Source organism: Sinohyriopsis cumingii, chromosome 5 (genome assembly GCF_028554795.1).
Source record: "Sinohyriopsis cumingii isolate HCF-2022 chromosome 5, ASM2855479v2, whole genome shotgun sequence".
NCBI lineage: Eukaryota > Metazoa > Mollusca > Bivalvia > Unionida > Unionidae > Sinohyriopsis > Sinohyriopsis cumingii.
Window position 1 is genome coordinate 5152046 of NC_142965.1, and position 24213 is coordinate 5176258.

Sequence of the window (24213 nt, forward strand, 5' to 3'; positions counted from 1 at the left end):
TTTCAGATGCTTCTTTTGATATTCACAAAGTCTGAAGTAAAAGTTATATGCACGCTGAAAGCATGTGTTGATTGTTAATTATTCTTGCTGTAGTCTTTCAAACGATTAGGCATACAAGCGTTAATTATTGGAAATTTGCAATGGATAATGTATATGGAAATGCTTACGAGAAAATTTTAGCAGTATGAAATTTGTACAGACACCGTTCATTGACCCTGGAACATAATGAATCGTACACATGCTTTGTCTTTCTTAACCTAATTTTGCTGTTCATTGTTGTGTTGGGGACATCATGATATAGTCTGATTGTCTCAAGCCATGTGTATGACATCAGTTGTCACATGGTGGTGTGTGGGTGTGTCGTGACATGGTAAGATGATCTTTAATGCTTTAAGAATCTCCAATGAAACACTCAATGTTTGCAATTAGAGCAACTCATTGATGTGATGGAATGTAGATGTAATATTTTTCCTACTTAAAGTGCACATGGGTGAGAAAAAATAGTCAATGTAAGAGGTTGGCACTGGAACAAAGAAGTTCCAGTTTGAACTTAACATTATTTGGTTCTTCTTGACAGAAATCCACAAAACATTAATTGCATAGTATGATTTGAATTGCTTGTCCTTTGCTGATACAGCATAAATTTCTCAAAAGACAAATTGTGTAGTAACTCAGAGTGATTTGAATTGCTTGTCCTTTGCTGATACAGCATAAATTTCTCAAAAGATAAATTGTGTAGTAACTCAGGATGATTTGAATTGTTTGTCCTTTGCTGATACAGCATAAATTTCTCAAAAGATAAATTGTGTAGTAACTCAGGATGATTTGAATTGTTTGTCCTTTGCTGATACAGCATAAATTTCTCAAAAGATAAATTGTGTAGTAACTCAGGATGATTTGAATTGTTTGTCCTTTGCTGATACAGCATAAATTTCTCAAAAGATAAATTGTGTAGTAACTCAGGATGATTTAAATTGTTTGTCCATTTCCAATACAGCATAAATTTCTCAAACGATAAATTGTGTAGTAACTCAGAATGATTTGAATTGCTTGTCCTTTGCTGATACAGCATAAATATCTTTGTTTTCTATCAAAACATTAGATAAATTGATATCGTTCTGAATAACTTGTAGCTTGTAATTTTCGTTTTTAACTTTGTCTAAATACAATAGATAGATGAAGGTATGTGTCATAAGGATGATTGCAGTGAAATATAGCATTATTTTCTATTTCTAAAAAGGCATATTTTTGGGTATTTTAGCTTCCAAGCAATCTAAAATGACCATTCCAATCAACATTCATGTCATATTATTTTTATATTTCAGACACAGATGAATGTGACCTATATGCCCCCTGTCAGAATGGAGGCACTTGTCAAAATCTACTAGGTGGATACATTTGCCAGTGTCCTTTATATTGGACAGGCAAAAACTGTGAGACAGGTAAAATTAACATATCAGTAAGTCCAAATATTACATCATATTCTCACACTCAGTTTCAAACTTATCTCAGAATTCTGATGTCTGATTGGCTAATGCCTAAATTTGGAGTAGATCTGATGTCTGATTGGCTAATGCCTAAATTTGGAGCAGATCTGATGTCTGATTGGCTAATGCCTAAATTTGGAGTAGATCTGATGTCTGATTGGCTAATGCCTAAATCTGGAGTAGATCTGATGTCTAATTGGTTAGAGCCTAAATTTGAGCAGATTATGGGTTGTAGATCTTCTTGTCTGTGCTGCTGTTTTTATTTTTAAAATAGAGATTAAAACCTGTCAGTTTTCTAAATTGATCTCAAAGTCAGATTTGTGGTGTAAATTTTGTCTTTTGTTATTGTTATATCTTTTCTTGATAATGACTGAATGAAATTCATTGATCTGGAATAGTTTATTAAAAATAAATAATCTAAATTTTCAAATAATATATGCCAGAACTCATCAGTTTTCAGTAGTTATCTGAAAGTCCTATTTAATTTTAAATTTTGTACCTTGTAATTAACTCATTAACCCTTGAGCCAAACAGCTAGGCATTTCCTTCATCATATGTGCAGAGATCACCATAATTAGGAAATGGCTTGAAATCAATCAGTGATTTGTGCCGATTTAACTCATTATTTGGGATACATGCCAATTTAACTCATTGTGCCAATTTAACTCAGTATACTCGTTTTGCTGATTTAACTCGTTGTGCCAATTTAACTCAGAATACAGGCCGATTTAACTCATGCTGATTTAACTCATTGTGTGGGATACAGGCCTAGACTAATACTGCCACTCAGACTCAGCACCCAGGAAACAAGCTTAGTAAACTGCACCATGTTATCATGACACTCGGGAGATGAGGAAGGTAAAGTATGACGAGTTATTGAGGTGGTAGGGGTTAATGAGTTAATTTATTGATTGAACAAAAATTCCTGGACCTGTACAAGTAAGTTTATTACTATTAATAGCTTTAATCAATTAAAGTGCAAGTTATATATATCGCACCATCTAATTCAGTAATAGATGTCATTTTTCAGAATTTGATTACACATGTAAATGGTGATTATTCACTTTATTGCAATCGTCATACATCCATATTCCTTGTACAATCATTATATACATGCCTCATAACATTTTTGGATGCTTTCAACCTAATGCTGTGATCCAGCACAAACCAGATTGAATGTCATGCACTATAATTTGACAATGAAAGCTGTGTTTTAGAACAAGAAATCATGCTCTCTTATTTGATATGATTAAACCTCTGGTTGTAACCCAGCTTAACACCTGGTCACCATTGTAAAAGCCCATAGCAATCAATAAATTTTGTCTGGAAGATTTTTTCAAGATATTAAAAGTCTAAAGCATTCAGAAATCAGGATGGAATAAACTTTAGTTAAACTATATTAATCTAAATGTTAGTTTAAAATTTTCGGGCACCTTTGCAGTTTATTCACCAATTTTGGAACATAAAATTATGTTGACTATTAAATGACAGACAAAAAAGTGCATTATACAGTGATGATCCCTAACATTTTGGCTAATTAAGTCTTCTAATTGAATTAGGAACAGCTTAATGTTTGTGAAAAATTTGTATGATTGCACAATTTACAGTTATGGCACTTCTATAACAGATACTGATATGTCCATGTTACAAGGTGAAAGTTGTTGTTTCTGTTGTAGGGTTTAACACCATTTTTCAGCACAAGATAGACTATACATGGCATCCAGTATATAGGGTGGAGTAAGAACCCAGGAAAACCCCAGAAAGAACCACCGACTCACTAGAAGCTACTGGCAAGCTTTCTCATGTACCCACATTGGCCGAGCCCGAGACTCGATCCCACACAGACAGAGGTGATATGGCAGTGATCCAGGATGGTGAGCATTTTAGACCACTCGGTCACTTATTGCCCCCAAGGTGAAAGTAAAATAGACTCTGACATATCAATATTAGAAAAAAATTATTTAAAAATTATTTACATTGAGTTAGTTTTATTATGAAATATGTATAATTTACTAAAAACTTAAATGAAACCGCACTTTAATACCACCAGATATCGATGAATGCCTGCATAACCCCTGCCAGAACAACGGCACTTGTATCAACACCAGAGGGAGCTACACCTGCATTTGTCCACCACAGTGGTTCAAGGAAAATTGTGAGAAAGGTAAACCTTAAGACAATAGTTAGAGATACTCTGGAATGGAATATATTTAGATTTGCCAGCAATGAGGAAATCTTCAACTCACTTTATATATCAAATCAAGTCTGACTGAAATCATGAAATCACACAGTTTTGTATATCAAATTAAGTCCTGCTAAATTCATGGAATCTTCAACCCATTTGTGCCATCTCAGTGCCATGTTTTAAATAGTTTTTAATTTTTATCTGAACTACCAACACCCCATTCTGTTTTCATTTTTTTTTAAAGCATTGCAGTACAAATTTGACATATTAGCATTCTTAAGTGTTTGGCCAGATGACAAGGAATTAATTTTATTATCAAAAGTGTCACCTTATAAATTTAGCTCATTAATTCGGAAAAAAGTATATTTTCTGCAAAGTACTTAATTGTATGATTTTGTTGGTCATTATTTAAAGTCACAATCCTTTACATTTTATCCTGTGGTACTTCATTCTGAGATAGAATTGTAACAGAGTACCTAAATAAGACTGCTACTGTTTTATTCTTAACATGTTATCCTGAGATAGAATTTTAACAGAGTACCTGAATAAGACTGCTACTCTTTTATTCTTTTATTATGCAAGCTTGTACGTTCATAAAATAGTATACAATCCAATCTCTGGATTTACACATTCATTGTATATTTTATTGTTAGATTTTGATGAGTGTGCTGCCAGGAACCCCTGTTTACATGGAGGAACTTGTGTTAATACACCAGGGAGCTTCCAGTGTTTCTGTGCAGGGGGGTGGACTGGAAGTACTTGTGAAATTGGTGAGGATTGACTGATTGAGTGATTTATTGAAGGACGATTAGTTGATTAATTTGATGGATGGATGGATGGAGATCAAGATTTCTAGTTTTTGTCACTTTATTGGTCAAATTTTAGAGTTTATCTGATGTTGAATGTGAAACCCTTATTAAACAAATTCTTTATTATTATTTTTATTATTATTATTATTATTATCATTAGGAGGTATCATATGCAGGACTTTTCTTTTAATACTGTGTATTTTGAGGAGTCAAGACTTTTGATGCTGTGTATTTTGATTTATAGCGAGAGTCATGACTCTTGATGCTGTTCATTTTAAGTACAGTCTGCGGTGTCAAATTAGAAGCAACTAGATCTGATGTAATTTAGCTCGTTTCATTAGTCCTCATCATATGTGTCTAGAATTTCTACTTTCATTTTCAGATTTAAATGAATGTCTCCTAGATCCACCAGTCTGTCATAACAATGGTAGCTGTTACAATTCCTATGGATCATACATTTGTCAGTGTACAGCAGGTTGGGAGGGGCCCAACTGTCTTGCAGGTAACAAACTGAAAATAATGGTAGAATTTTCAAATTCAGAACCTAGTAATGTCTTATCACTGTATGACAAGGCCAAATAAATTATGAATCTGAAATTAAACGTCTTCCAAATGCAAAAAGTATATTAGCTGAAGCTTTTAATAACCTAATTACAGGCAAAAGTTTTAATGCTGTTTTATTTTGCTTCATTTAGATACAGTATGCATCTATAAAGTAAAACCTATATTTAGAGACCACTGCTATGAAAGGCCACCTGTCTTGAGAGACCTCATTCTCCATGCATAGATTTGTTGATAATATAGTGTTATGACCTGTTGTGAGAGACCACCTGTCTTGAGAGACAAATAATATTTGATAGAAGGGGTGGTCTTTCAATACAGGTTCTACTGTATTGGTCATTTTCTCTGAAGAAAAAAAACAACACAATCTTGGCTCAGAAAATATTATCAAAAAATGCTGTAGTTTTGTTAAAATGACAACTGCAGCTATTAACTGTTTCTGTCCTATAAATCTGAAATGTCATGCTATTTGTTGATTTCTATTTCTATGAAATGTCATGCTATTTGTTTATTTCTATTGCTATTTTTTTCAGACAAAAATGAGTGCCTGCTGAACCCATGTCACAATGGTGGTAGTTGTATCAACCAACCTGGCAGTTATACCTGCAGGTGCCCACCTGAATGGACTGGGGACAATTGTAGGATTGGTTAGTACTTTTAATCTTAACTATGATAGCACCAAGCAAGACCAATCTGAATAAAATTGAGATCTACTCGGAAGAAGTAGATCTAATGCGCTCTCATACAAGATCATGTTTTGTTGACCTTTTGGGCTCGCATACAAGATCATGTTTTGTTGACCTTTTGATTCACCAATTAAATTACGTTTCATATTTGAAAAGTGAAAGGCATCATTTGAATGATAGCTCCTCTTGCCATGAAATGGAGTTCTTTATATCATGAGCTAATTCAGATGATCACAAACTTTTATTGGTGTATGTCAGATGTCCTCACAGTCAGAGGTGTAGATTTGAGTCAGATCACTAGTGATATATGGCAGTTAGTCAACACTTATTGTTCTCATTTTTGAGAAACATTATGGTGTTTGGTAGAATCGCTGTGATCTACTTCCTGTCATGAGACTGACAGATAAATCATTGAGTTGACATGATAGTGACAATTAGTCAAATTCAACATGACATGTGATCTACTTAGGCCTTAGTTTCTCATGTAGAGGGAGTGTCAGTTGGTATTGGCTGTCTGAAGGATAGGGCCTGTAAGCCAAATGGTTCTAAACCTGAGGGATGGGGCCTGTAAGCCTAATAGTTTTAAGCACTGATTCATATTTAGTTAGGTTTCTCTTTTCCTGAGTAACTACTACTTTTATTGTATTAAATGATCTTTAGTGATGTGTCCTGCTATTCAGTGTGTGGGACATGATGTCAGTGACTGAGCTGAACTGGTCCTTATAAATTGGAGTAATAAAGCTTGGACCATATAGTAGTAAATACTGTGTGATCAAGATGAAGTTTTACATTAGTGATATGCATTAATTGACAAAAGATAAGCATAAAAACAGAGAAAAATAATATAACAGAATTACTGACAATTATCAAGTTAGATATTTATTTACAAACACTTTTTTCTTCATGTTTACAATTGTTATGTATATTTTGTTTGTATGGTTTGTTAGTTTTGTTTCATTACGTTTTATGTATAAATGTAATTTTAAATTGACCATGTCCAAAATCAAGTTCATTGTGTACCTGACTAGGGTCATTCATTTCAGTAAGCAGCATAGTAAATAGCTAAAATTGGTTATTTTCTCTATGAGTGTGGACTAAATATTAGGATCATTATTAATGTAAACATGTTTATCTTAATCTGAGTCTTAGAAATTGGAATTCCCCATGAAAAACCTGATGTTTACCACATTCTTTATTATAAATTTAGTAACAGAGTTTATCTTGTTGACAACTTTGAATTTTCTAGAAATGAACATTTGAGAGCCATCATGGTTCTATTGTTTTGTCTTAGTTTTTTTATATAAACCTGTTTACTTGAAATTGTTTTACTCATTCTTGCAATAGCATCTGACACAGAATCATTGGTATTGTTGTGTTCAGTTTTTTATTTGGATTTATTCATATTATTATTCACTGGAATTACAAAGTGCTCAATAATATTCTTGCCATGAACACTTAGATGACTACAAGACTTACTCATAGCCAAATTGTGGAGAGAATTCAGTTTAATTTAACTTTATAAAATGAAAAAAAATGAAAACAGTCTTACGAACTTTTAAAATCAAACTCAATTAAAATATCAATCATATCACATTTTACAAGCCTTCAGGTGTTTTGTTTACATAAACTTCACTTAAGAACCAGTCAGTAAATAGCATGTTTTTAAAATATTGTAAGTCAGAATCATTTATGCAGAAATTAAACAAGCTAATTAAACATGTGTCAGCTTAGAGAGATGGATTATGTATTAATCATTGATAGTAGGATTATGTATTAATCATTGATAGTAGGATTATGTATTAATTATTGATAGTAGGATTATGTATTAATCATTGATTGTAGGATTATGTATTAATCATTGATAGTAGGATTATGTATTAATCATTGATAGTAGGATTATGTATTAATCATTGATAGTAGGATTATGTATTAATCATTAATAGTAGGATTATGTATTAATCATTGATAGTAGGATTATGGATTAATCATTGATAGTAGGATTATGTATTGATCATTGATAGTAGGATTATGTGTTAATCATTGATAGTAGGATTATGTATTAATCATTGATAGTAGGATTATGGATTAATCATTGATAGTAGGATTATGGATTAATCATTGATAGTAGGATTATGTATTAATCATTGATAGTAGGATTATGGATTAATCATTGATAGTAGGATTATGTATTAATCATTAACATCTTGCCTAATTTACTCAGAATGTGCAGCCTTTACCAGGATTTTTCTTTATGATTATGAATAGGGTTTTCTTTTGAGTTATTTTCAATAGTAATTAACACTGTCTCATAGAACTTGATGTTTTCTATCAGTTTTTGGAGATTCTTGCACAATTGCACATCTCATCAAACATTTTAAAATAGGATAGGATAATGAGAATAATCCACAACGTGTTCAATAATACTGGTGACACAGAGCAGCACCTTCAGTAGTTATTTGAAAGATTCACTGATGTAGTCCATTTGATATTGCAGTGCATATGTTAAAGAGTCCCTTTAAAAGCTGGCAGCATGCAGAATTCTTTCCTTTTTACAATTTTGCAGAAAGCTATTAAGTTATTTTATACAACCCTGTTTCATAGTTTTAGGTGTGGAGTTGGGTGGTTTCAAACATTGTGACTCCTTCTAAGCCAGGACCTATTGTTGTGAGAAATGCAAGGATGCCAGTGTTTCTTTTACCATTTAGGAACAAATTAAGAATGATATCTGTCTTCTAGAAATATAGAAATCCAGAATGATTATTCAGTCAAAATTTGAAGCATTTATAGGGCAGAGACAGTAAGGGAATATTTTAAACTTCACTACATGGCCCAATACAAAAAAATAGAAGTGATAGTCTCAATACATAGTTTGAACACTCAATACATTGTTTGCAATCTGAATACACAATGTGTGGTCTCAATACATAGCTTGCAGACACAAATGCACGCTGAATATATTGTTAGTAGTCTCAATATATAGTTTGCAGTCTGAATTGCAGTCTCAATATATAGTTTACAGTCTGAATTGCAGTTTCAATACACATATTTTGTAATCTGAATTGAATTCTCAATACATAGTTTGCAGGCTGAATTGCAGTCTCAATACACATAGTTTGCAGTCTCAATTGTAGTCACAATACATAGTTTGCAGGCTGAATTGCAGTCTCAATACACATAGAATGTAATATGAATTGCAGTCTCAGTACATAGTTTGCAGGCTGAATTGCAGTCTCAATATATAGTTTGCAGTCTGAATTGCAGTCTCAGTGCATAGTTTGCAGTCTCAATTGTAGTCTCAATACATAGTTTGCAGGCTGAATTGCAGTCTCAATACACATAGTTTGCAATCTGAATTGCAGTCTAAATGCATAGTTTGCAGTCTTAGTTGTAGTCTCAATACATAGTTTGCAGGCTGAATTGCAGTCTCAATACACATAGTTTGCAATCTGAATTGAATTCTCAATACATAGTTTGCAGTCTGAATTGCAGTCTCAATACACATAGTTTGCAGGCTGAATTGCAGTCTCAATACACATAGAATGTAATATGAATTGCAGTCTCAGTACATAGTTTGCAGGCTGAATTGCAGTCTCAATATATAGTTTGCAGTCTGAATTGCAGTCTCAGTGCATAGTTTGCAGTCTCAATTGTAGTCTCAATACATAGTTTGCAGGCTGAATTGCAGTCTCAATACACATAGTTTGCAATCTGAATTGCAGTCTAAATGCATAGTTTGCAGTCTTAGTTGTAGTCTCAATACATAGTTTGCAGGCTGAATTGCAGTCTCAATACACATAGTTTGTAATCTGAATTGAATTCTCAATACATAGTTTGCAGTCTGAATTGCAGTGTCAATACATAGTTTGTAGTCTGAATTGCAGTGTCAATACATAGTTTGCAGTCTGAATTACAGTCTTAATACATAGCTTGCATTCTCATTTGCAGTCTTAATACATAGCTTGCATTCTCATTTGCAGTCTTAATACATAGCTTGCATTCTCATTTGCAGTCTTAATACATAGCTTTCAATGCAATTTACAGATGCTGATGAATGTGTTATCAATCCCTGTGCCAACAATGCTCATTGTGTTAATCGCCCAGGGACTTTCTCCTGTATCTGTCCCCCAGGGTTCCAGGGACAGCGATGTGATGAAGGTAAGCTATTTATTTACTTCTTAGTAATTAAGAATTAAATTTTATGATTGAAATAGACAGATTTAATCCAGGGATTTGTTTTCATCAAAACTTAAAATTGCATTAAGTATTAATTACCCAATGACTTGTTTTTTTGTTGTTAGCTTTTTCTATGTTTTGAGATAAAAATTTTAATTCAGTTATTACCTTAGGTTTTTTCAGGTAAAAGAATAAACTACCTGTAGCAGCACTCATGTTCAGAAGATTTTACAAAAAGTTGATTAGTTCATCTGTATTTAATCATGCCCACACACAAATTTTAATTGCAGTCACCACTTGGAATGTTCTGTTTATTTAAATCAGAGATAATAATTCTAAAAAGTATTTCAACACTGAAAACAAATATTTAACTACTGAAATAAATACCTATTTCAGTTTCATTATTTTGATTCTGATATAAAAAAGAAATAAGTTGGTTTGTTAAAATGGATTAATTTCTGCACACCCTTTACCACAGCACAGCGCATTTTATTATGCACGTTTATTGTCTTGCTGGGCATGGTATTTTCTAGAATGTGAGTTTGTGGGATTCCTATTAATTCTAAATAAATGATGCTAAAAGATTAACCAAGTACATTCAAATTGCACATAATATTTGACTTTATGCACTCATTAAATCCCTCCTGTATTTAGAAAATCCTTTCCTCCTTTCTGATGCAAAACAATCCCATGCACCTTATGACAGGGTAAAGTTGGGTGGCAGCCATTTATAATTCTTGCACTGTTGACTCTAATGAGTAATCCCTGTGTGGTAATTTTTCTAAATTGCTTCTTTGGATACTGTTGAAATAAAGAGAAAACATTTTAACAACATCTTTGAAAATTATGAAATTTCTTTTACAATTAGGTATGTCTGATAATAACTTGAAAACAATTTAATTCATTGAAATTGTCCAGGCATTTGAAATTATTTGAAACATTACTTCTATTACCAGTCAAGTGACATCAAATTGGTACACCTACATCAAGTTGAAGATTCTGTGTTAAGCTTAAGTATTAAATATTTGTTTTGATGACATACTTGGTATTTCGTAACACAATTTGTTGTTTGGAAATACAGGTATTAATCTTTGCTATTTTCTGCTACCTGCAGATATCAACGAATGTGACCTGAATCCTTTCATCTGTGCCAATGGTGGAAAATGTGTCAATACCTATGGCTTGTACAGGTGTGATTGTACTGTGGCTTGGGGTGGTGAACATTGTGAAGTTGGTAAGGACATTAAGAGTTATCTCCCTTCTCTCATTGGAAGAGTTTGATCTTTAATGGAGAATAAATATAACTTATCTAGAATTCTGCAGGGCAGCAATTAAGTCATCAGAATAAAGTTAAATTAGTACAAAAGTAGGCAGGTAAAAGATTAAGGGAGAGACGTCAGCTTACTTTAATCAGGGAATTATTGATTGAAGTGGGTAGAAGTATTAGGTTTTTTTTAAAAAGGGGTGAATGGAATATTTATTGCTGACTCTTTCCCAATGTGTCTAGTTGTAATAGAATTTTTCACTTTTTTTCAATTCGTGCTAAGTGTCAGTGTCTTGTATTAGTCTATGGGATAATTCTGTTTGATGATTAATTGTCTGAGACTTGCTTTAAGTCTTCCTTTTCTGTTTTCTTTTGTCTTTTTCTTTTAGATTTGAAACAGTTTTTTAAATGATTAGCATATAAGTTACCCTTGTCAATTAACTTATCAATTAACCTATCAATTAACCTATCATACTTTGTTTTGTGCATTAGTAACAATTTTCATTACAACAGAGAAAAACCTGTGCCTGAGTGTGCAGTGCATTAATGGAGGTACCTGTGTCAGTCTAGATGGGATTGCCTCCTGCAAATGTACACCTGGCTGGACTGGAGACAGGTGTCAGACAAGTAAGTAAAACTTCCATTGTAATTTAGACTGTTAAAATTAAAATAACCATTCGCATGTCAAGCTTCTAATTACATTTAGGACTTAGAGGTATTACATGAAAAGAAATTCTGTACAAGGTTCATGTGGCTTCATTTGTTGAAAGAAGTATGTTGTGCAGTTACTAAATTCCTGTAGGAAATACTCTGGAAAAAATCTATTGTAGATTTAGTAAATTCCTGTCAGAAATACTCTGTGGAAAGAAATGTATAGGGCATTTAGTAAATTCCTTTAGGAAATACTCTATGGAAAGAAGTCTATTGTGCAGTTAGTATATTCCTGTCAGAAATATTCTGTGGAAAGAACTCTATTGGGCAGCTAGTAAATTCCTGTAGGAAATACTCTTTGGAAAGAAGTCTATTGCACAGTAAATTCCTGTCAGAAATACACTGTGGAAAGAAGTATTATATATTGGTCATATGGAAGAAAATACTCTACTGCAAGATATGACACATTTATTACCGTAAGTTAGCATTAATTTTTACGTTTTAGCCTTTGTCTTTTTTTTCTTCATTACTTTATCTACATTATTCCCATAATACCAGTATGATGTATATTGTATTATGTACTTCAGAAACTGTCAAGTTTTACACTTTTAGTTGAAGAGTGCAAAATATTTGAACTATTTGACATAAAAATCGATAAGTCTTGGTTATAAATTTGTATTAGTATATTTATAATACTGTATTTAAAATTAGTGGTTTAGATACATTAACATTATGAACTTTTTGCTATTTCTTTCACACGGTACAACAGAGCCCCATATTTGTCTCCCTCAAATTTATTTTTGGCCCAGCTTTGGGTCATTACTTTAAATGGATCTGATACCTGATTTTATGAATACTTAATTTTTGTACAGTGGTGGTATGTTGATTGGTTCAGTTGTGAATTAAATATAAATTACAAATAAATTGCAAAATTAACTCTTATAATTCGTGTTAAAAATATATACGAAGTAGTAATTTTATTCACTATTTTCAGGTGTGTGAAGTTTTTGTGCTTAATCAAAAACTCAGCGTAATTACCTGTATCTTCCTTGCATTTTGACACAGTTAATGTAATTACCTGTATTCTCCTTGCATTTTGACACAGTTAATGTAATTACCTGTATCCTCCTTGCATTTTGACACAGATAATGTAATTGCCTGTATCCTCCTTGCATTTTGACACAGTTAATGTAATTGCTTGTATCCGCCTTGCATTTTGACACAGCTAATATAATTATCTGTATTCTCCTTGCATTTTGACACAGTTAATGTAATTACTTGTATCCTCCTTGCATTTTGACACAGTTAATGTAATTACCTGTATTCTCCTTGCATTTTGACACAGATAATGTAATTGCCTGTATCCTCCTTGCATTTTGACACAGTTAATGTAATTACTTGTATCCGCCTTGCATTTTGACACAGCTAATATAATTACCTGTATTCTCCTAGCATTTTGACACAGTTAATGTAATTACTTGTATCCTCCTTGCATTTTGACACAGTTAATGTAATTACTTGTATCCTCCTTGCATTTTGACACAGTTAATGTAATTACCTGTATTCTCCTTGCATTTTGACACAGCTAATGTAATTACTTGTATCCTCCTTGCATTTTGACACAGTTAATGTAATTACCTGTATTCTCCTTGCATTTTGACACAGTTAATGTGAAAGATGCTTGACCCATCTGGCAGAGGAGATAGGTCTGAATGTCACTTAAAACCATACCTTATATTATCTCTCTTGTAGACCACAATGAATGTCATGACACTCCCTGTCAAAATGGCGGCACTTGCCAGGATCTGATGGGAAGCTATTACTGCACTTGTATAGAGGGATGGCAGGGACAAAACTGTACACAAGGTAAGCAATGCATACATCTTTTTTAAAAATAATTTTGCAATTTTGAACTTAATTTTTTTAATATTATAAAGTTTATTTCAAATCACATATTACTAGAAATAAAATTGGAAGTTCTTCTCACACATCATGCAAACTCCATCTCTACATGTTGTGTTGCTGTCACCACCTGGTAGCTTCATCTCAGCAGTTTTTATTTCACCTGGCTTTAAGGACAAGTGGTCTTATTGCTCGGCCTATCATGTGTCATACATCATTTGACAAATGACCTATCATGTCTCATGGCATATCATGTGTCATGGCCTCTCATGTGTCATACATCATCTGACATTTGGCCTATCATGTCTCATGGCATATCATGTGTCATGGCCTATCATGTGTCATACATCATCTGACAAATGGCCTATCATGTGTCATGACCTATCATGTGTCATACATCATCTGACATATGGCTACCATGTGTCATGGCCTATCATGTGTCATACATCATCTGACAAATGACCTATCATGTCTCATGGCATATCATGTGTCATGGCCTATCATGTGTCATACATCATCTGACAACTGGCTAGCATCCATCAACTCCAAAATCCCTGAACAGAGTTTGATCAAATCATCCTTGCATGAAGATCTTGAAAGTTCTACAAATGGTGCCATCTGATACGGATACCATTACAAAGAAAAATGTTTCTGTCATTCATCAACACTTTATATTGCCAACTTCTTCCCATAAACTTCCTGACCAGTTTCATCCAAACCGGTCCCAGTCATCATAATGGCTTTCACAATTATGCAGATTTTGCCAATCTGCCATTGAAGATGCCAGTCTGCCATCGAATATGCCAATCTGCCATCAAATATGCCAATCTGTTATTAGATATGAAAATCAGCCATCCAGTGATGCCAATCTGCCATCAAATATGCCAATCTGCTATCTGATATGAAAATCAGCCATCCAGTGATGCCAATCTGCTATCAGATATGTCAACTTGGCATCATATATGCCAATCTGTCATCGAATATACCAATCTGCCATCGAATATGCCAGTCTGCCATTGAATATGCCAATCTGCTATCGGATATGAAAGTCAGCCATCTGCTGATGTCAGTCAGCCATCCAGTGCTGCCAATCTGCCGTTGAATATGCCAATCTGCTATTAGATATGAAAATCAGCCATCCAGTGATGTCAATCAGCCATCCATTAATGCCAATCTGCCATCAAATATGCCAATCTGCCATCAGATATGCCAATCTGCCATTGAATATGCCAATCTGCTATTAGATATGACAATCAGCCATCCAGTGATGCCAATCTGCCATTGAATATGCCAGTCTGCCATCAAATATGTCAACCTGTCATCATATATGCCAATCTGTCATTGAATATGCCAATCTGCCATCGAATATGCCAATCTGCTATCAGATATGAAAGTCAGCCATCCAGTGATGCCAATCTGCCATCAAATGTTACCAATCTGTCTTCAAACGATGCCACTCGGTCATCAAATATGACATTCATTACTAAAATATGAACATTTAACTGAAATCATGAAGAACTTTCAATTTGCTGCAAATGATTTGCATCTGCAATCAGATCTGCCACTTGTTGCTAAAAAAAGAAACTCATTAAACTGTTTCTTCTAGAAAACCAATGAATAGAACTTGACCATGCTTGACAAAAGGAATTTTGGCATGAAAACTTCACACAAATGATGTCAGTCTGTCATCAAAATTGGCTGCTGTTCTAATAAAAGAAACAAACCCTTTAGTAATATCTTCCATATAACTGCTTAACAGAATTTTACCAAATTTGAGAAAAAGTGTCCTAATTCAATCACCTTTCTGACTGATACAAAAAATTCTATTTTGCCATCAAATATGGCTGACATTACTAATCATAGAAAAAATCTTTTTTTACAACTTTACCTAAAAGAAAATGCTGAGCAGAAAATTTGACCAACTTGGACAAAAGCATCTTGGCATAGGGGCCTTTCATAACTGGATAAATGATGGTGTTTTGCGATCATGTGTGGATTTAGATACAAAAGCTAAAAAAATCTCGAAACTTATATTTTCAATAAATATGGAATCAACAGCACAAGTAAAATTTCAGCATAAAGCATCCTGCTGACTAAGATCTTTTGGCCAGCTGCTTTTGCATATGACTATGAGACGTATGTCCTTCAGGTAAGTGATCTTAGCCTCAGTTAGGCCTCTTGCTACAGTAATGGCCTCGCAAAATATACAGTTGTGGCTTTTTTAGGTGATTTGTAAGCACTGGAATTCATATTTTTGTTACATTTCAACCACGTTTGCTGTAAAGCATTATCAAAACATGGTCTCCTGTGACTTTGGTAATCAGCATGTATTATGTGTGTGTCTTATATATACATTATTGTTGGACAAGCTCTTGTACTTCTTTTGGCTGAAGACTTTGCTTAATATTTTCCCCTATTTTTAAATAGTTAACAAATGAGAACATTGGAGGAATTATCAAAGTAGTATTACTCAGGAAATTTAACAGCATATGGATATTAGTTATGACTGTCAGCTATCTGAGGTCAACCTGTCATCATGTGCATGTGATTGTAGTGCTTGCTCTAACTTGCACTGATTCACCTATAGTAAGCATATAGCTACTTTAATGATAACATGTTAATCCCTCTTATTGGCTACCATATTTACTCACTTATAAAATGAGTCAAACTGTAAACAACAAAGATCCTGATCTGCCATGTCATAATGCTCCTGCAGATCTGGGTTTGTGTTGTTCACTCTACTGATTACTCCTAACAAACTACACAAACACATCTGGGTTTGTACATTATGGGATGGCAGATCAGGGTCTGTGGATTATGGGATGGCAAATCAGGGTTTGTGCATTATGGGATGGCAGATCAGCATCTGTGCATTATGGGATGACAGATCAGGTCTGTACATTATGGGATGGCAGATCAGGGTTTGTACATTATGGGATGGCAGATCAGGGTTTGTACATTATGGGATGGCAGATTAGGGTCTGTACATTATGGGATGGCAGATCAGGGTTTGTACATTATGGGATGGCAGATCAGGGTCTGTGCATTATGGGATCGCAAATCAGGGTTTGTGCATTATGGATTGCAGATCAGCGTCTGTGCATTATGGGATGGCAGATCAGGTCTGTACATTATGGGATGGCAGATAAGGGTCTGTACATTATGGGATGGCAGATCAGGGTTTGTACATTATGGGATGGCAGATCAGGGTTTGTACATTATGGGATGGCAGATTAGGGTCTGTACATTATGGGATGGCAGATCAGGGTTTGTACATTATGGGATGGCAGATCAGGGTCTGTACATTATGGAATGGCAGATCAGGGTTTGTACATTATGGGATGGCAGATCAGGGTTTGTACATTATGGGATGGCAGATCAGGGTCTGTGCATTATGCAGTGGACCTGCCATATAAGTAAGTATATACAGTACTTCTTCCTTTTTGACACCTTATATACTAGATTATATGAAAGTGATGACAGTAAAAAGCAAAGTTTTAAACCCAAAATTCAAATAGCACATAATGAAAATTGTTAGATTTGCTGTATCATTTTCATATGTTTCCATTTTATGTTCAGTCAAAGCAAAGAAACTAAAATTTAACTGCATTAATTAATGAGTGTTTCTTTTAGATAAGAATGAATGCCATAACAACCCATGTATGAATGGTGGAACATGTGAAAACACTCCAGGCTCCTTCCTCTGCAAATGTCCTGAGGGTTGGCATGGAAAATACTGCAGCACAGGTGAGGATTGTTGCCCTAAATCATGTATATGTTTCATTAGAAAATCATATTTGTTAATAACGTATATTTAACAACTACATATATTTAGATATAGCAGATCTCAAAAATGAACTCAGATCACTCCTGTGAACATTCCCACATCATGCATCAGTACAGATCCTCCACCCCCATCCTTCAACTCCCCACCCCCATCCCAGTAGTTGTGTGGGGAATACTGTATAGCACAGACAATGTTTATGTTTTCTAATCATTATTGATAATTTTTCATTTTTAATTGAAATTCCCAAGATGCTTAAAATCAAAATCACAAGTATATGACACTGGAGGCTAATATGGGTACTTCCTGTGTAAGGTACTTCCTGTGTAATTGTTCTAGATTTGATATGGACATTATACAAGTACAAAAACACAGTCGAGATTTGCTTTCATTATCGTGCCATTACTGACGGTATAAGACTGAAAAAGGAGACACCATTCCATCCTCATAGCCTGTAGATACTGACTCTTAACTGGTAAACATAAGCTATTCAATACTCCAAATTATTCAGATTGTCACTTGTGAAATGTTAGAGCACTTAATTTTTATATTCCTGCAATAAGGTGGAGCATATTATATTATGATGTTTTCTGTCCATCCATTCATCTGTCCTGGTACCATTTGGGATTCCATACTATGACTTTAGTTCACCAGCATCCACATTTACCAGCATCCACTTTTACCAGCATCCACATTTACCAGCATCCACTTTTACCAGCATCCACATTTACCAAGCATTGTTGATGGTTTATGCTTGGAATAATGAAGAAGCTTAATGAAAGTTCAGCTCTCCACGTTACTGAGCCTGGAGGAAGGAAACAAATTTCTGCATAATAACACAATTTTTCATCATCTATTATTACCAAACCTTGTGGACAGCTCACACTTGAGGTACGAAAGAGTCATTTGGATTTTATGTTGAAATTTCAAGGTCAGAAGGTCATGCCTAAAAGAAGAGCTATGCTTTCTGTACAATAACTTTTGTTCTGCAGTTACCAAACTCTCTGGATACCTTGCACTTGTGGTAAGGAAGAAAGCTATTGATTGAATGGTAAAAGATCAAAGGTCAAGGTCACTGAAAGAAGAAAAATGGTTTCTGCACAGTAATATTTTAGCTGACATACCTCTACCATGCATTGAGGATGGCTTGTCCTTGCGGTATGTGAGAAGGATATTAATTTTTAGTCAGAAAAGGTGACATGTTAATCATGGTAACTGACTGAAATAAGAAAATAATTCTACACAATAACATTAGTTTTACATCACTGACCTTGCACAAACTTTGTGGATGGCTTGTAGTATGGATAAAAAAGGCTAAGATTTGGGGGTCATAGGTCAGGGTCATTCTGACTGAAAGAAAAAAAATATTTTTGCACACAAATTTGATTTATCAATATTATCACTATTAAATAAGATCACTTAAAATATGCAAGTTACTATGCTCCTAAAAAAATTGTTGCAAAAAATGCATCATTACATTAAAAATTCATTCCATTTGCATAGATGATGGATCAAATACACCGAGAAATGTGTATGCTGGCAAGTGAATGTTTTCATGCAACATATTTATTCATATCAGATCAAAGCTGGTTCAAAGGAAAGTCATAAATTTGTGAATGTAGGTAGCATACACATTTTTGTTTGTATAGTAAATCCTGTTAACAAAAAAACACCTCTGTGGGAAAACACCTGACTTGAGAGGCCAGGTTCTCAAAGCACATATTGGTTCATTATATAGTGTTATGAGACAATAGCTTTTTGGTCAAAGGCATGGTGTTTCAAGACAGGTTCTAATATATATTATTTTCATTATTTAATTAGAGACAAGTCATACTGCCATAATTTCAGGACTAATCTCTCCCAGAGTTCAAATTACTTCAATTCATTTAGGTATCATTTTATTGACTAGTCCAGTCTGAAATTTGCTTTGAACCATTATTGTTATTAAATATGTAAAATGCAGTGCTAAATCAGAGAACATCATAGTTTCCTTGTGTGCAGCATTAGGGACACTGCAGTATAGATTAGGGATTTTATCAGTTGCAAGGAGATTATGTGTGTGTGTGATTTGGATTTTTAATGTAGCTTTAACAATTTTTCAGTCATATCACTACGATGCCTGCAGTATAGCAGTTTATAGTGATGTCTACCACTTTGGCATCATGCCGCATACATTTTACATTTTGTCTCACCCAGTCACATTATCCTGAAACCAGGCAGAGAAGTCCTAACATTGACCTCTAGATGCTTTGCACCTAGTGAGGCAACTGTTTTCAAGGAGATTGTTTGCACTTTAGTTTGAAATGATAACTAAACCACTTCTAAACAACGATCTTTCCACCAATCATCATCCCTAGTGGGTATCATTATCTTTCATAACATCGTATAATCGCTAGTAAACAAGATAAATAGAATCCTTCATATGCATTAGAATAGGTTACATCAGAAGTTTTCAGAATTTAGTTACGTGGGAAAAGTGTGAAAATATGGTTAAAATAGAGATAGAAAGCCAATTACTGTGATTCAAGCACATTAAAGTACTGTGACAGACACTTATGTAGGCTTGAATGTCATAAAATTAAGTCAGCCATTCTGCACTTAAAGCCACACTCATATATATATATATATAAGAATGTGAGAAAAAAGGGTCATTTGGAACCTCTCTGTATTTATCTTTGTTTCAAAATACATTTCAGATGACAGGGAATGTATAGATTTGCCCAGCCCATGTTCTGGTCATGGTTTATGTGAGGAGTTACCTGGATCCTACAGGTGCGAGTGTGACCATGGATGGTCAGGACAGTTCTGCGAAATTGGTATGCACTAATATACTGATAGATCTATACTCATGTATGTCAAGTTTCATTCAGGTGTGAATAACATAGATTCAGATATGCTGGTGAACAAGTGTCAACTGATCACAGTCTTTGTTCTGTGCAGTTGGATGCGAGTAATATATGGTTAACGCTAATGCTTTGGTAAAAAGTATACATTACTGCAAAGAACACAAACCCAGATCTACCAATGTATAATTTTGCTGACAATTTATGGTTTACACCTTCAATTCTACTGACATTTCAGGTAAACAATATAGACTCTGATTTTCTCATGCATTATATAACAGTTGGTATGGTTCTATGCTTTTTATATTTAGAGACTGAGGTATATATGTACATAAAAATAGTGATGACCAGACATTCAGTATGACCCTCACAGCAACCATATTGAAAATATTGGTGTCAAGATGGTTTTAAATCATGGTGTCTTAAATCTTGTTATTGCTTCTCTTCCAGAAAAAAAAAATGAAAGTTCATGTCAGCCTCACTTAGGCCTTTTGCTACAGTAATGGCCTTTCAAAATATACAGACTTCTTATGATATCTAGTTAGTCCTGAATTAAAATGGTACAGATGTTGTGACTAGTATGATCCTAAAGGGACCATCCTGAAAATCTTATCAGAGTGTATAGAAATATTGACCAAGGTAATCCAAGAAAGAAAATTAGAGATAGTTTCAATCTCTGATGTTAGAAAGAAAAAAGGTTTATCTTTAATTTCTAAAAAAAAAATTTGGTCAGTAGAGCACCATTCCTTAGAGGGACTTTTTCTTTATGGATACTTGCTAGATATGGTCCGCTTCTAACGATGCACATGTTGCCTCCCTTGATCTTTGTCAGAGTTAGTGCCCTCTCTTGTTGCAATGTATAACAGAATTTTTTGAATGCTGTAATGTTTTTGGTTATTAGTGGTTTGCTTGAAACTTAGTATATATGATGGACTTCAGATGACCAAGAAGAGTTATTCAAATTATTTTATCTGTAACACATATCAGTCATGGGGTAGAGGAGGGATTTATGGGAGGTAAGATTCCTCTAGTATATTTCTTTTATCTTCTGCAGATATCAATGAGTGTTTGATGATTACCTGTCTGTATAATGGTACATGTGTCAACTTACCAGGAGGATACAGGTGCGACTGTATTCCAGGACGAATGGGAAAACACTGTGAAACAGGTGTGTATATTTTCATAACCAAGCCTGCACAGGTGAATTTATCAGTGGAACACAGTTGCATTTTATGATGAGTTGAACATCAAGATTGGCAGCAGTAAAATTGAGATGTATTTAATGTTGAAAACTTTGGTGACATTGTGACAAAATTGAACCCTACATCACAGAATTATATTTTTTGGCATCAGGGTAACTTTCATTGCAGGTTTGAGGATGATGATACTTATTGAACATATGTCTTTAGTATAATTCAACTTGCAACTACACAACAATGACCTCAAATTCTGAAACACAAGGCTGTTACTCTCTACGTTTAAGTCCAATTTGTAGAACTCTTTAATTCAAGTTCGAGCAAAATCTATTGACCTTTTTAAAATATAATAGACATTTCAAATCTAGCCATGTAATATAAAATCTGATTTTCTTACAACACCTGGTGTATTAACTTGTCTTTTCCTTTTAAAAAGCCATAGCAGTCTATCTCGTTCCATAGATAATTCTATTATACTCCAGTTCACAAATAGAAATGTATTTCTGTCAACCAACATGCTGAAGTCCATCACAAATCTACTCTCGGATATACCAAACTCCATGGTATCATAGGGGAGGTCAGAAAATGTATCCAGAGGCAAATTTCACACTGGTCCAGCAATCCAGAGCCAGGCCCTTGTTTCAGAAGAGGGACTTGTAAAGTAGAAAAGAAACCCTCTTAGGGATGCCACATGGAGAAAACTTTATCCAAACTTTACTCCTTGGCAAGGGGTAGTTTCCCAGAGCAAGTGATGACAAGATCTGGGAGAGCAGGACTGATTTTGGCCCAGTTTTTTCTCCCTGGTAGCCTCCATGTAGAAAATGACTTCATGTTTGTTGCTTTTGCACATGCTGTGGTTGACCTTTCTTCAACCTCTATGTGATGAGGTGGATTGCCAAGGTTCCAAATTTTGTTGCACTTGTCCAGGATCTGAAAGCCTGGATAGGTGACACCCTCTCACTAAAGTATAATGGTACTGATGCATACACCTTTCCCCAAAACCCACTGATTGCCCCTATTCAGTGCAAATTAATCAGGCCTCAAAAGTGGGAAAATCAGGGCTCCAGGACCTCTTGAATCTAGTCGCAGATGTTCTCAGGTAGATCTGCCTTCTTGCCTGCTAAAGCAACCACATATACAGGTTTTTTATCCCAAATCACAGATGCTAAACCTGCTTGTCTGGCTTCTATGAAATAAGCCCTCCAAAAAAAACATTTCTGTGAAGAAGTCATAATCAGAATTACTTGGGTGAGAACATGTTGGCACTTAATCACAATATGGATACCCTTTCCATACCTCTCTACAGTTACCTGCTGGAACAGCATACATATCTCCTCAAACTGATGATTGGTTGGATTTGACACCAACCCCTCTAACCAATGGTAAACTTCTCTTGTCTGACATCAATATCTGTGAGGAGACAAATTTCTTGCACATTTACTGATAAAACAAGCCAGAAGACCTGAATAATGTCTATTTGTTTGTTCAGCATGGCTGGATTAGCAATGCAGTGGATGTTATTCTAATTTATTATTATTGGTTAAATTATTGAAGAGTTTTATGTTATTATACTAATTGATTCCACAGGATTTGGGGAGGAAAAAAAAGACAGTGTTGTTCATATCATATTGCATGATTACTAAAATAGGTTAAAAAAACAAAATTTATTATTATATAACCTATACCTGCTTACAAGACAAGTCCAACCACAAACTGAACAGATCCAGATCTGTCATTGCATAATGCGCCTTGCAGATCTGGTTCTGTGCAGTTTGTTTGGAGTAATCAGAAGAACAAAATACATAGTCCCTAATCTGCAGGCACATTCTGATAAGCAGTTCAGGATCTTTGTTGTTTGCAAGCAAGTATATATGGTAAGAGAAACTGAAAGTTGTTTCACTTTAGTCAATAAGGACATGCTTTAACAAACCATTTCAGAAATTAACAAACCAAAATATAATAAAGAGTACTGGGCACACTTTCTACTGACCTCAGATGAGCAAGGAACACAAGACAAAAAAGTAGGATCAATATTTTAGGAGTCGAGTTAAATGTTAGAAATTTCACTTAGAAGTTAACAACACACACACACACATATATATATATATATATATATATATATATATATATATATATATATATATATATATATATATATATATATATGTATACTTTTTCTGTTTTTTTGCACTGAATATTTTGCAAATTTTATCAGATCATTTTAACCACCTTCATATTTATCCACCCATCAGTATATTTGTATATGTCTTTCCATTCGTCTGTCTATTTTCAGACAAAAATGAATGTAAGACCCATCAGGTGGAATGTCAACACAACGCAACCTGCAGAAATCTTTTAGGATCCTTTGTCTGTGACTGTCTGCCTGGATGGACTGGAAAATTCTGTGAAATAAGTGAGTCATTCTCATATATTCTGTTCATTGGGATGAGTTTATGTTGTGAATGCGCATCATAAGGGTGGGTCAAAAATGTATACATTTAAGCTGGTATTACTCCTGAACAGTAAAGACATTGTGCATCTTTGTTAGCATTAATACCCAGGTGCATGAAACATCAGTCTAAGGAAAAACTTTCCAAAAAAAGCAGTAATTTTTTGGGTAGGACATTGTTTTCATTGATGACATACATTTAACAGTGGTAAACTATGTATCA

The 24213-nt window shown here is 34.3% G+C and overlaps 1 protein-coding gene across 1 annotated transcript in view; it reads left to right on the top strand.

Annotated features, from left to right (window-relative positions):
* LOC149798563 (uncharacterized) overlaps nucleotides 1-24213 on the top strand; it is a 258625-nt gene that overhangs the window by 109918 nt on the left and 124494 nt on the right. Inside the window, exons 43-55 of the mRNA XM_089957207.1 lie at nucleotides 1326-1442; nucleotides 3538-3651; nucleotides 4326-4442; nucleotides 4864-4983; nucleotides 5576-5689; nucleotides 9770-9883; nucleotides 11016-11135; nucleotides 11679-11792; nucleotides 13569-13682; nucleotides 17352-17465; nucleotides 20199-20318; nucleotides 21400-21513; nucleotides 23835-23954. Coding sequence (XP_089813333.1) covers nucleotides 1326-1442; nucleotides 3538-3651; nucleotides 4326-4442; nucleotides 4864-4983; nucleotides 5576-5689; nucleotides 9770-9883; nucleotides 11016-11135; nucleotides 11679-11792; nucleotides 13569-13682; nucleotides 17352-17465; nucleotides 20199-20318; nucleotides 21400-21513; nucleotides 23835-23954 — 1512 coding nt within the window. The remainder of the gene's footprint in view (nucleotides 1-1325; nucleotides 1443-3537; nucleotides 3652-4325; nucleotides 4443-4863; nucleotides 4984-5575; nucleotides 5690-9769; nucleotides 9884-11015; nucleotides 11136-11678; nucleotides 11793-13568; nucleotides 13683-17351; nucleotides 17466-20198; nucleotides 20319-21399; nucleotides 21514-23834; nucleotides 23955-24213) is intronic.